This window comes from Zootoca vivipara, chromosome 12 (genome assembly GCF_965207765.1).
Source record: "Zootoca vivipara chromosome 12, rZooViv2.hap1.1, whole genome shotgun sequence".
NCBI lineage: Eukaryota > Metazoa > Chordata > Lepidosauria > Squamata > Lacertidae > Zootoca > Zootoca vivipara.
In genome coordinates this window covers 38,426,626-38,439,830 of record NC_142595.1, presented here as the reverse complement: position 1 = coordinate 38,439,830, position 13,205 = coordinate 38,426,626, and the positions used below count along the sequence as shown (strand labels likewise).

Genomic DNA, 13,205 nt, shown 5'->3' with positions numbered 1-13,205 from the left:
TGGCAGGCAATGACATGGCCAGAATCCCCCCAGGAGGCATGGTCAATGTCCACACACCCCAGAGGGAAAGGGGCTGTTTTCCAGCCATTGACGAGGCGGCACGCTTGTGCTTCTGCCTTACTGGCAGTGGTGACTAAAATGAGGCAGCAGCAGTGAATCTGCCTCTGTCAAAGGAAACCTGGACCTGGACCTGGACCTGGGATAACTTCAGCCCACACTCCTTAAAGTCACAGCGAGCACAGCACAGAAAGTGCTGCCCCACAATGCTCTGCGGCACCTCATTTGCATACATGCAGATGAAGTGCCGCAGAGCATTGTGGGGCAGCACTTTCTGTGCTATGCTCGCTGTGACTTTAAGGAGTGTGGGCTGATGTTAGCCCAGGTCCAGGTCCAGGTTTCCCTCGACGGAGGGCTGCCGCCGTTTTACTTCAGCCGAGCAGGCTGAGGCTGAGCACAGCTGGCAGTGTCCCTGCCTGTCGTGCTGTGCTCTCCCCTTTTTTGCTTCTGGGGGGGGCAGCTGCCCCCCTCTGCCCCGTGCTGGGTACACCCATGGGGTCTTGTCATCTGGGCAGCCCAGGACCTCCATACACACTGCCCAGGCTTGTGCCCTACAGAGGTCACACAAGCAGAATTCCTGGAGAGCCTGCTGTTAGTCAGTGCAGCTAAATACTGAACAAGATTATTGGCTTATTGGTCCAAGTATAAGGCAGTTTCCTATGTATCTCTCTTGTCCTTTGGAGCAGGCATAGGCTAACTCTGGCCCTCCAGATGTTTGGGACTACAATTCCCATCATCCCTAGCTAACAGGACCAGTGGTCAGGGATGATGGGAATTGTAGTCCCAAACATCTGGAGGGCCGGAGTTTGCCCATGCCTGCTTTGGAGTGAATGGGTGGTATTCCTCTAGGGCCCCAGATTTAGCTGCAGAATCCCTGTTGCCTGATCCCTGCAATAAACTGTGATGGCAATAAAATGCAACAGCATTCTCATTTTAGGCATTGTAGATAGTAAGACCTCGTTAAAGGCGCTCATTTATGCAACAGGGTGTACTGTACATGGCCTTCCAGTAAATATTTCTTCAGTGCTTTCATTACATGCAAATTTCCACAAGTTGTTGTGTCTGGCAGGGAGAAATTTTAATGCTTTCCTCCACACACCCTGCTTTATCAATCCTATTTCCCTGAATAGTTCCTGCGTCCTCCTGCATGCTTGAATTGTTATGCATTATTGAGCTGAATCATTAGGCTATTATGAGCACTCATGTGGCTATTATGTCCATGAATTATGATGTCTAAACAACCCTAGATCAACAACAGAGCTGCAGTCCAAAAGACATGGCACAAAAAGAAAAAGCGATGGGAAAGGAAGAGGAAAACGAGCAGAGTCAGGCTTCATATGGTTACAAGCTGCATAGTTCTTATGATGGCCAGAGTTAGCAGAAACAGTTGAGGGAGGGAAGGAGCAAAACAGCAGCTGGTCTCTCAGCTGAGCTGATGCATAGGATTCCTGCTGCCACAATTCTCTCTTCTTTTCTGCAGCCTGATGGAATAACAGCAGCTAGCTTGACAGACCCAATTTCCGACATTTTCCAATGTTCTGCATTTATTTATTTTTATTTTTCGTCTTAAATGAACACACGCAAACGATCCCGAAACTTTTACATTACCCGCCTGATTCTCATTAGCCTGCAAAGTCAATCTCCCAGTCAGATTCTATCACTTAGGTGACTAATTAAAAATAACAAAAAAATGCTATGACTGCTTGTTATTCTGAAACACTGTAAATTGCTTACCGAGAGCACAATTAAAATTGCATCCCTAATGACTGGACGGCAAAGAAAACATTAAGTAACAACAGTTCCTTTCCATCCGCATTGATTGATCTTTTCACAGTCCAGAAGACCTTGGTGACTGTTCTTTTTTTAAAATTATAGTCTGGCCGAGGGTTCCTTGGATCTGTATGCTAGAAACAATGTTTTTAACAGCTGGCTCCACCTCCCATCCATGCATAGCTGCCAAGTTTTCCCTTTTCTCGCGAGGAAGCCTATTCAGCATAAGGGAATTTCCCTTAATAAAAGGGAGAACTTGGCAGCTATGCATCCATGTTGTTTGCACCCTGTCAGGTGCTCCCTCTGAATGCAGCTCTGGGGCAGGGGCAGGTGTCCCAGGATATGCTGAAAGGGCAGGTTTCGAACCCAGCGCGTGAGCTGACAAAGCCTGGAGTAGCTTCTTTTTCCTGCTTCATTGCTGTTGTTATTCCTGCCCAAATGGCTAGCGTGTGTTACCCACCCATGGAACTGGGTACCTCCAGGACCTCAAACAGGGAGACCCTATTGAAGATGGCCCTCTTCCAACAACACCTTTAAGTGGAGCTCTTTCCAAGTCTGCATCCACATCGGAATCGTTTTTATGACGTTTTTTATTGCTCGTGTGGTTCATCTCTCTGGGCTCCTTCGGGAGGAAGGCTGTGATGTAATACAGGTAGATTCAAAACCGTAATCATAGCCAGGGCAATTAATAAGAGAAAGATATAGAGGTCATATCGAGAACGAGAAGCACGACGGGGAGAATTCAAGGGAGGACTTACTGTACCAGGTAGCCTGACATCTGGCTGGTTGATAGGGGATCAAATACTTATTTCACTCATTATAATGCACATCAATCTCTGACTTTTGTCTTCTGGGTTTCTGGGTTTTTCCCCTGTTGTTATTCTGTCTCTCACAGCTACAATAAACCCACCATTAAAATGATGGACTGGTCATTTCTTCGTCAGAGGGAAAACGGGGAAATTTAGCAGGGGATCAAATACTTTCCCCCCCCTCACTGTACAATTGTATTTCATTCCATTTATCTGTGGAAGGTGTTATATTCTTCCCTTGCACATTTTGTTTTAAATTTACAACAATCCTGCAAGGTAGGCTTGGCAGAGAGGTTGCAATAGGCTCGATGTGACCAGTGTCAATGTATATATGATGTCTATGTGTACTGGAGTTCCAACACAGGAGAGGCTTCCTGGTGGGGAAGAGGATGTCGCTATTTTCGTCAGAGGACTGTTGGAGGGCCTAAGAGCTGGGGTGGACCATAGGAAGGATCTTCCTTCTCACCTGCCCAGGAGGATGAAGAGCCAAGCCTTGTCTGGGAATTCAGAACATCAGAGGACATCCGCTGTCTTTGAATCCCTCTAGCCATTCTCAGTCCCTGTTTCACCCCATGGCTCAGCGCTGGAACAAATGCTTGTTGTCCCTTCGGCATTTCCAGAGATTGGGAAGGCTGGGGAAAACCTTGTCTCTGGCAGAGAGCTTGGACAGCATCAGCCAGCAGTGGTCCGCAGCCCAGAGGCAGATGAAGTGAGGTTCTGCTAGGACAGTGATGGGCAACTTTTTGAGCTTAGTGTGTCAAAATTTGCCAAAAAAACGAGCATAACTCGGGTGGTGTGTCACTTCGAGGAAAAAACCCATAATTTTGCAATATTTATAGTTTAAATAACAAAAATGTATAATTGTAATATATAATAATATAATGTATTTAATAAACCAAAAACTAATTATTTAACCAAACCAAACCAAAAACCCCTTCTTTATTACAAAGTGCCCAGAGTTGTTGAGCTTTTTGGGGGGAGCTGATAACCAAAGTTTTGGAGGTTTTTTGGGGGGTGCAAAAGTTGCTTTGCTTTTTTTGGGGGGATGCCCCAAAGCTGCGGCACTTTTTTGGGGGGGAAGAGGACAGAAATAAATGACGAATAATACCTTCGCTGGAACTAACACGCAGCACCGACATAGTCTGCCAAAGCGACAAAAAACCAGCATAGAATTGGTTAAAAAACGAACGCTGCTACACCCAATCATAGTCTGCCAAAGCGCCAGGAAAAAAAAACAGCACAGAAAGGGTTTAAAAATCCAATCTCTGGCTACCAGCAGCAGCAGCAACAACAAAAAAGATCCAGGTTTTAACAGCGGAGGCAAGCTCTAGCGGAGACAAGCTGTAGAAGGAGCGGGAGAACAAATGGGGGGACGGACGGACAACAACAACAACGTGAATGGGCCGGTGGGGCGTGTGCCAACAGTGAGTGCTCTGCGTGTCACATCTGACACGCGTGTCATAGGTTCGCCATCACTGTGCTAGGACAACCATGAACTCAACTCACCCCAAGGCAGGGGTGCCAACTGGAATAAAATATTGGGTAAGTCTCACCCTGCATCATCAACCACAATACACCATTTGAACTCCCTAGGAGTTGGTGCCTAGGTCACAAGGTGCAAGCAGATCCTGTGATCTCCCAAGGGTGCTGGGAAAAAGAACTCCCTTGGCAGCTCTTATCGCAAGAAAGAGCAACAAACAGGTTTAGCTGCTCCTGGCCAGCCCTTCCCCTTATTGATGTTGCACATCTGAATGGAGGAATTTTTTAATGGTCGATGTGCTCACATCAAATACTCATGTGCTGTAGTTGTAAGCTGCCTTGAGTCCCCGTGAGGGAAAAAGGTGGAATAATAATATTAATAATAGAGGAAACTGTGAGAATGATCAGAACAGGGAGGAAATCCTATTGAACTCGGTGGGACTTAGTTCTGAGTCAAAATGTTTCAGATTGCAGGGTAAGGCTGCCCAGTCTTGATCCAGTTCCCGGGGAGTCAGCTCCATTGAATAAAGGCGGCCTACTTCTGAGTAAACAGTGTCAGGCTCCATTTACAAAACAGTCAAACCTCGGTTGTGGAACGTAATCCGTTCCGTAATTCGACTTCCGAAACGTTCAAAAACCGAGGCGCAGCTTCCGATTGGTTGCAAGAGCTTCTTGCACTCAAGCAGAAGCTGTGTCAGATGTTCGGGTTCTGAAAAAGTTAAAAAAAACTGGATCATTTACTTCCGGGTTTTGGGCGTTTGGGAGCCGAAACGTTCGAAAACGGAGCCATTTGAGAACCGAGGTTTGACTCCTAAGAAATGGCTGGCTGCGGAAACATTGCAATGAAAGGTTTAAAAATGGACTGGTCACTTTTTCCTTCAACATCACAGGAATGGCTTTGTATGCCAGCTTCACTGTTTCCTTCATTTGTTGCAGGGATTTTATGTGCAGCATAAACCATACTCCATTTTTTGCACCTACACACACCACTTTTAATTGCTCTCTGAGATGCGGAAGGAAAAGGACAAGAGGGACATTCAGGGATCAATTCTGAAACTTGGAAGGCTTCTGGGACCGTCTCTGAAAAATTAGGACACTGGGATGGTATGCCAGATGTAAAATTTCCGGAAATTTTGAAGCTCGGGGGGAAAAAACCCCGGTTCCCCCCTGGTTTTTCCCGGAAAAAAAGGAAATTTTCAGGGGGGGGGGAAATGCTACATTAGCACTTCTTTTTTCTTTTCCAGATTGAAAGTCATTCTGTTACTTTAGAAACGTAAAATATAACTATGGATAATTTTAATGGGCATAAAATTATCACAACTAGCATATTAAAAATATAGTGTATCCAAACAATTATCACAAACAGAATTTACTTTTAAAATAATATTTATTTGTATTTGTAACAAATGGAGCAACAATCTCCTGAACTGTTTACTAGTTTATATGGAACAAAAAAAAAACTCCACAAAACAATTTTTAAAAATCCAGAAGTAACGATTATTCATATTTCCTCTCCACAGTATTTAATTCCCCTCCCCCATTTTTCCAGTTTTTCGGGGGAAAACAAAAAAGGCTTCAGGAAAAAAAAGGTTCCCCCCCCCCCGCGGATTTTCCCGGTTTTTTTCCGGGCCTTCACATCTCTAGCCCCACCATCCCTCCTGACATGGGAGCAGCAGCAGCAGCCCAGTCTCATGACTCCATCTTTGCTCTTTGCTCTCCTGCATCTTTCCAAAAGGGTGACCTGGAAAGCAGCTGACGTCATTCCTTCATTTATTGCACTCCAAGAAACATATTGACCTTGGGTGGTCACCCACTCCAAGCTCTTCTTCCCCTGCTTTAGATAAGAGGAGTGTGACCTTTCCGGGTGGTTGTTGTCCAAATGCCCATTGGATCGTGGGCCAAGGCAAATGCCTCCACTGTTTGGACAACCGCAACACCTCCTTGTGTTGCACAAGAAGCCATTGGGGCAGCTGTTCCCATGCCAACAACAACCTTGTTGTATCTGCAGCTGAAAACGTGGCTGGTGGGCAAGAAAGGACGGCGGATGGACTTGATGCAAGCTTTTCAGAGGGTGTGTCAGGGAGAGAGTGAAGCTCTATAAAAGCCAGGAGAAGCCTGGCATACCTTGAGCTCACTTGTCTCAGGATATTCTCTCACCGAGAAGCGAGAAAGCAGAGATCCAAGATGAAGTTCTGGGTGATTGGTTTGGGTCTTGCCTTCCTCTACGCTGCCCATGCCACGCATTATGACTTTGAAAAGTGTGACCCAAATAAGGTAACCACCAGCTCTGGTCTTCTGTCGAGCTCCAACCTAGCACCGTGGCAGGACAACCCCAGGGAGGGGAGAGGAGACACCATTTGGGGAAGAATTTTGCAATGTCGGATGGCCCATTCATCAATGGACACTTGATTCTATACAAATAGAAAATGTCCCAGGTCCATCAGGCTTTGGAGGGTAATAGTAATAGTACCATTGTATTCTGCTCTGGTCAGACCTCACCTGGAGTACTGTGTCCAGTTCTGGGCACCACAGTTAAAGAAGGATACTGACAAGCTGGAACGTGTCCAGAAGAGGGCAACCATAATGGCCAAAGGCCTGGAAACGATGCCTTATGAGGAACGGCTTAGGGAGCTGGGTATGTTTAGCCTGGAGAAGAGAAGGTTAAGGGGTGATATGATAGCCATGTGCAAATATATAAAAGGATGTCATATAGAGGAGGGAGAAAGGTTGTTTTATGCTGCTCCAGGAAAGCAGACACGGAGCAATGGATTCAAACTACAAGAAAGAAGATTCCACCTAAACATTAGGAAGAACTTCCTGACAGTAAGAGCTGTTCAGCAGTGGAATTTGCTGCCAAAGAGTGTGGTGGAGTCTCCTTCTTTGGAGGTCTTTAAACGGAGGCTTGATGGCCATATGTCAGGAATGCTTTGATGGTGTTTCCTGCTTGGCAGGGAGTTGGACTGGATGGCCCTCGTGGTCTCTTCCAACTCTATGATTCTATGATTCTATAATTCTATGATTCTATGTGTGCACATGGCCATTTCTGCTTACCATCTGCATGGACAGGAACTCATGATCCTCCTCAGATAAGTGCCATTATTAGAAGGGAACACTTGTACCTGGTAGGCAGCCAGGAATTTCTGCTTGGAGCCCCAGTGTTTTGCTGCACCTTCTGAAAGAGCCATCCGTCTTTTGTCTTCAGGAGTTCCCAAAGACCTGGTACACGCAGATCTTTGCCACTAACAGCACCATGCTTTCCGAGTATTTAGATGAAATGAGCATGGTGGCTGCCAACATAACAATCACGAAGGATGGAAACTTCAATGTCTCTTCCACTTTGCCAACGTAAGTTTGCCTGTTGTTTGCTGAGCTGTTGTAGCATCGCCTACAGGCAGAAGAAAACCCTGGGGTGTGGTTGCCCTGGTGAGTTCTTTTCCTCACCATGAGGTAGAAATTCTGAATTTGAACATGTGAATTTGAAGATTCCCCCGTGGTGATTTTGAGAGATGAGACGAAATTAGAGCAGCACTATGTATCCACTGAGCAAGTTTTAATTTGAATCTACCGTTATGCATCTAGTGGCCATGGAGAAGAGGGCTACTGATGGCGGCTAACTATGCTGCCAAATACCAGAATTGCTAAATTGCCAGAAATCACAGGAGAGGAAAGTTGCTATCGAGCTTGAATCCTGCTCGCTGGTTTCACATGGGCATCCGGTCGGCCACTGTGAGAACAGGACGCTGGACTAGATGGGCCATTGACCTGATCCAGAAGGCTCTTTTTACGTCCTTATATGTTAGATTCATAGAACTGTAGCATTGGAAGGGGACCAAGGGTCATCTAGTCTAACCCCCTGAAATGCAAATTCGGATTTGCGATGACCTTGAGTTGGGCGGCCACTTTCCGAGCCAAAGGTGATGAAACCTCTGTTACATTCCCTCCAAGATTTTCCCCTGGGAAAATAGGGACGTCCTCTTCCATCCCCTTCAACATTTCTCTGATGGCCTATTGAAAGGAAAAGTGGGACATTCTGGGATCAAATCAGAAACCCGGATGGCTTCTGTAATTCCAGGACTGCCTCTGGAAAATTGGGAACGTTTGGAGGGTCTGGTCTGAGGCTGGCCTGATTCAGCCAGACTTTTCTGATGTCCTTACCGAGTCCAAAGCCTCGGATTTTGCAACTGCCCCACTGCTCCTCGTGACCTGACCCCTTTCCTCCTTGTCTCCTTTCACAGGCCCTATGGCTGTCTCAAAATGGATGTGGCCTTTACCAAAGGGGAAGATGGAAGATATACCTGCTATAACGGTCTGTACGAGCGAAATCCCGCTCAGTTTTAACCTGTTACAGCCAGTGGCGGAGGAAGCCGCTTTGACACCCGGGGCAGCAAATTGCTGTGCCGGGGGGGGGGCGTCGCTACTTAATGACGCATGCATCGCTACGTAATAAAGCTGCACATGCGTGCTACGTAGAGGGGGATCACCCCCCTGCGACTTCAAAAGCCTAAACGGAGCCTCCAGCCTAGAAAGCTTCGCTCAGCGACAGCGTGGCAGGCGGGTGCCACCCTGGAGCTGGACGGGGGATGACAGTTGGCGCCCCTGACTCCCGAGCCTCCAGGTAAAAAGCTTGTTTGGCGCGGCACGGCACAGCACACCGTGCCATGCTGTGCAGAGCGGGCTTTTTACCAGGAGGCTGGAGGGGCTCGCCTTGGGAGTCTCTGGGTGGGGCACCGACTGTCACCCCCCCAGAGTGGAACCTGGGGCGGATCGCCCCTATCGCCCCCCCCTTTGCTACGCCACTGGTTACAGCCATTCATCCTGCTTCCCTAAGCAGTGTGAGAAGCCCCAGTTGGGCTCCCTTTGGAAGGGGAGAGGACGGGAAACGTAAGGCGTTTCTGTAATATTTAAGTCAATTTGCATGTTTACATGTTGAATGTGGTTGTGGCCTTCAGCAGCAGCTTGATGCTTCCCGTGGCCCGAAAATCTGCTGCAGGGCAGATGGGCCAGTTAGGCATCGCCAAAAAGGAGGACACCGATTGGCACAGCCAAAGGAAAAGGTTGCAAACCAAGCAATCGTTTTAGGGTTATCTTTAAGCCAGACTTGAACTAGACAGCCCATTAAACAGAGGACACGTTCCATAGAACCCTGGAACCACAGACCCATAGGTGGATTAGACCAAACATCCATTGAACACAGCATCCCAGTTTCCACAGCAGCCAAACAGATTGATCCCCACAAACAGTGGTGACAGGCAGCCATCTTTATGGTTAGGTAGCCGCTGAGAGCCTTATTCCCCTAGGGTTACCATATTCCAAGAAGTAAAAAACTGGAGACAAAAAGTTGTTGAGCTTTTTAAGGGCAATCGCCCAATCGCCCCTCTGCCGCCGCCGACCCCGAGCCACCCATGCCAACCCCCATAGGAGCCAACTCCGTAATTGTGGGGGCTGGGCACCCACAAAGTCAATGAGCAAATAGAGGCAGCCGGCTGGCCTCTGCGGTGCTGCTTATGAGAGAAGCAGTTCAGCTTCCCCCTCCGCAGACAGTCAGAGAATAAACCTTTTTTTTGGGGGGGTGACCCTTTTTCTCCCTATGGAACAGGGTGCCTTGCTGGTGGTGGAGACCAGGGCTGAACTTTCTCTCTCTCTTCCCCACAGCTGCATCGCAGACACACAATGTCTGCGCAGACACACAGGCCTGCATGCAATGGGTGTGACGTCACACGCACAACATTGCGCGTGTGATGTCACATGCAACACTACGTTGTGCGTGTGATGTCACACGAACTATTCAATAACACACACACACACACACACACACACACACACACAAAAACCCCCAAGTATTATCCATTCTTGTTTTCTTTTTTAATGGTTTGATGATTTAATGCGCTTTTAACAGCTTACAGCCACGAAGGACAGATGAGTCAAGTTTATTTATTTATTTTTAAAGGAAACATTCCCGTTTGTGCTAAATTTCCCCCCGATTGGAGAGCCCAATTCATTACGCATGCCTTCCTCTCTCTTTTTTTCCTCCAGAATGGGGTAAAGGCGTCGTCCTAGATGGGAAGACAGATTGTAAGAGCTACTGCGTCGTCACGGCTGTACACACACGGGATGGCGTCAAGTCCGTCTTTTTGACGCTTTATGGTATGTAGCCAAGGAGACTCCCACCCTTACCTTGAAGAGGGAAGAAAGAGAACATTTATTAAGTCATTACATTTATGCATATCACCATTCCACCCATATAATCAAGGGGATTTGCAATTCAAAATAATGGTGTATGACAGCCTGCGTCAACCTGGTCCCCTCCAGAGGCTTCGGATGACAACTCCCATGAGCCCTAGATAGCATAGCATAACTTCCAAGTTTCCCGATTTTCCAAGGACAGTCCCGGAATTACAGAAGCTACCCTAGTTTCTGATTTGATCCCAGACTGTCATGCTTGTCCTTTCCCCAGACCCTCCAAGTACCTCGAATTTCCAGGGACAGTCACAGAGTTACAGAAACCGTACTGGTTTCTGTTTGGATCCCAGAATGTCCCGTTCTTCCTTTTTCCTCCTCGCCTTGGGGAACAGTTAAAAGTGGTGTGTATAGGTGCAAAAACAGAGTCCTGTTTATCCTGAAAATAAATCCCCCACACCAAATGAAGGAAATGGTGAAGCTGGAACACAAAGCTATTCCTATGATCATAGAATCATAGAGTTGGAAGAGACCACAAGGGCCATCCAGTCCAACCCCCTGCCAAGCAGGGAACACCACCAAAGCATTCCTGACAGATGGCTGTCAAGCCTCGGTTTAAAGACCTCCAAAGAAGGAGACTCCACCACACTCCTTAGTAGCAAATTCCACTGCCGAACAGCTCTTATTGTCAGGAAGTTCTTCCTAATGTTTAGGTGCAGGGGTGTAGCCAGGATCAAAATTAAGGGGGGGCAAGGGACAAGGGGCGGGACCAAGGCACAGGGGGAGGGGCCACAGTGGGGCAAGGAAAGCCATGGTCATTCAGGGGTGAGGGGGCACCAGGATCAGCCCAAAATCGGGCTGCTCCGACCCCCTCCTCCCCCTCTGCGATCGGCAGGGGCGAGGGGGCACCAGGATCAGCCCAAAATCGGGCTGCTCCGACCCCTTCCTCCCCCTCCGCGCTCGGCAGGGGTGAGGGGGCGCCAGGATCAGCCCGAAATTGGGCTGTTCCGATCCCCTCCTCCCCCTCAGCGATCGCCGGGGTGGGTGGAGGGAAAGCTGGCTTTCCCTCCACCCGCCCCACAGCCAGCAAGGGGGAAGAGAGACATCCCTTCTAGCCGGCTGGCTGTGGGGCGGGTGGAGGGAAAGCCCCAGAGCCGCGCAAAGCGTCTCCCTTCTCCCTGGCTGGCTGTAGGGCGGGTGGAGGGAAAGCCAGCCAAACGCTTTGCGCGGCTCTGGGGCTTTCCCTCAACCCGCCCCACAGCCAGCCAGGGAGATGGGAGACGGCACCGGGCGGCGGCGGGCAGCGGGGCAGCCTGGCCAGCGGCCCTGCTTCTAGGGGGGCAACTGCCCCCTCCTGCCCCCCCTGCCTACGCCCATGTTTAGGTGGAATCTTCTTTCTTGTAGCTTGAATCCATTGCTTTGTGTCCTCTTCTCTGGAGTGAAAAGGTTGAAGGAAAAGGTCACCAATCTGCTTTAAATCCTTACCGTAAAATTTTTACTTCATTCCCATTACATGTGGAAAGTCTTATACACAATCCCTTACCTCACACATTATTATTTTTTACCACACTCATGTGATATAGGTGAGGTGGAAGGGTTGCAATTGGCTCAAGGTGACCGATGTTGACGTGTCCATGACAGCTATTTGTGTGGCAGAAGCTTCCTGATGTAGAACAGGATGTCCCTATTTTCATTGGAAAGATGTTGGAGAGGATGGAATTGTGCCCTGAACATCACCTCACATTCCTTATTTGGAAGACTTGGCCAGAAATTCACTTTTGTTCCTCCCCCCTCCCCCTCCAATATTTTCCAGGCATTTTTTAGCTGCACAAAATGCTGCCTTCTAGCAATGGGAGGTATGAAACGCATGCAAGGTTCAGGCCTGTCTCTTTTCCAGGTATTGAAAAAATTCCCACAAGAGAGTCCAAGCAGGTCTTTGCAAACCTGTTCGCAAAAATGGGCTTGGAAGAGAAGTATTTGGTACAATTTCCCCCAGAAGGTAAGACCTAAGAGAAGTTGTTCTTGCATGTCCCAGTGAGGCGGAGAACATCCGGTTGTCGGGTACTAAGGAACAGATACATAACTCCACTGGGCTTAGAAATTTAAAAACTTTCAGGGGGGCCTCATTTTGGGGGAAGAGAGATATCAGCTTCAAGAACTGTAGAAGTGAAGACTGGTGTAAAAATGTGATTTTGTGCACGTGGGGAGAATTCTCGCATCTCTTTGCCCTTTTTCTTGCACAACAAACTCACCTGTTCATTCACCATCATGTCGCCCTGTTTCCAACTTCCCCAGACAGGTCAGCCATTGGAGTCAGCCTGGCCAACGCTCAGGGATGGTGGGAGTCCAGCTGGAGGCCATTGGGTTGGGGTTGGGCTGGGTGAGTCACACACAAGCTGCCTTCTAAGCTACGAAGGCACCAGACATATCCGGAGCAATAAGCAAAGGACATTCCCCCACTTTGGACAGCCAGTAATTTTTGACGGGTGCAATAATCTTGTTTGTTGGTTTGTTTCCACAGTGGCCTGTAGAGAATAAAGGCAATAGGTGAGATTTCTTTAAGGCATCGATTCCATTTAGGGCCAAGGCATAAAGAGGAGAAGGCCCTTTTGCAAATCAATGCGGTTTGTGTTTGTGTGGTGGCAGAAGAATATGGGCACAGAAATAAATGGAAATATGTTGCTTTAACTAAATGCCCCTAAAAGGTGATGTTTGGGGGCGGGGAGAGCCCAATCCTTTGACCCACTTCTGAATGCCTCAAGTCACTACTGCATCTTAGAGAATGAGGGTGGTTGTTGTTTGTTTGTTTACTCCATGGGTAGGCAAACTAAGGCCCAGGGGCCAGATCCAGCCCAATCGCCTTCTAAATCCGGCCTGCGGATGGTCCAGGAATCAACGTGTTTTTACATGAGT

At 48.2% G+C, this 13,205-nt stretch overlaps 1 protein-coding gene across 2 annotated transcripts; it reads left to right on the top strand.

The window, feature by feature from the left end:
• The first annotated feature begins 3,992 nt into the window (after positions 1-3,992).
• On the top strand, positions 3,993-12,920 carry LOC118095159 (extracellular fatty acid-binding protein-like). Of its 2 annotated transcripts, XM_035136188.3 has the most exons (7): positions 4,020-4,178; positions 6,124-6,389; positions 7,318-7,460; positions 8,351-8,421; positions 10,149-10,259; positions 12,190-12,291; positions 12,814-12,920. In XM_035136188.3, exons 2-7 carry the CDS (start codon positions 6,300-6,302, stop codon positions 12,828-12,830), a joined length of 534 nt encoding a protein of 177 aa, XP_034992079.1. In that variant the 5' UTR covers positions 4,020-4,178; positions 6,124-6,299; the 3' UTR covers positions 12,831-12,920. The 2 variants fall into 2 exon arrangements, with proteins under 2 accessions (XP_088511190.1, XP_034992079.1); XM_088655064.1 differs by lacking the exon at positions 6,124-6,389 and having other exon boundaries at positions 3,993-4,178.
• The last annotated feature ends 285 nt before the right edge of the window (positions 12,921-13,205 follow it).

Excerpts from the sequence above, each read along its gene's own strand:
- LOC118095159 (XM_035136188.3), top strand. The coding sequence starts at position 6,300 with ATGAAGTTCTGGGTGATTGGTTTGGGTCTTGCCTTCCTCTACGCTGCC. Across the intron at positions 7,461-8,350 it reads GTCTCTTCCACTTTGCCAAC|GCCCTATGGCTGTCTCAAAA; the intron begins GTAAGTTTGCCT and ends CTCCTTTCACAG. Across the intron at positions 8,422-10,148 it reads AAGATATACCTGCTATAACG|AATGGGGTAAAGGCGTCGTC; the intron begins GTCTGTACGAGC and ends TTTTTCCTCCAG.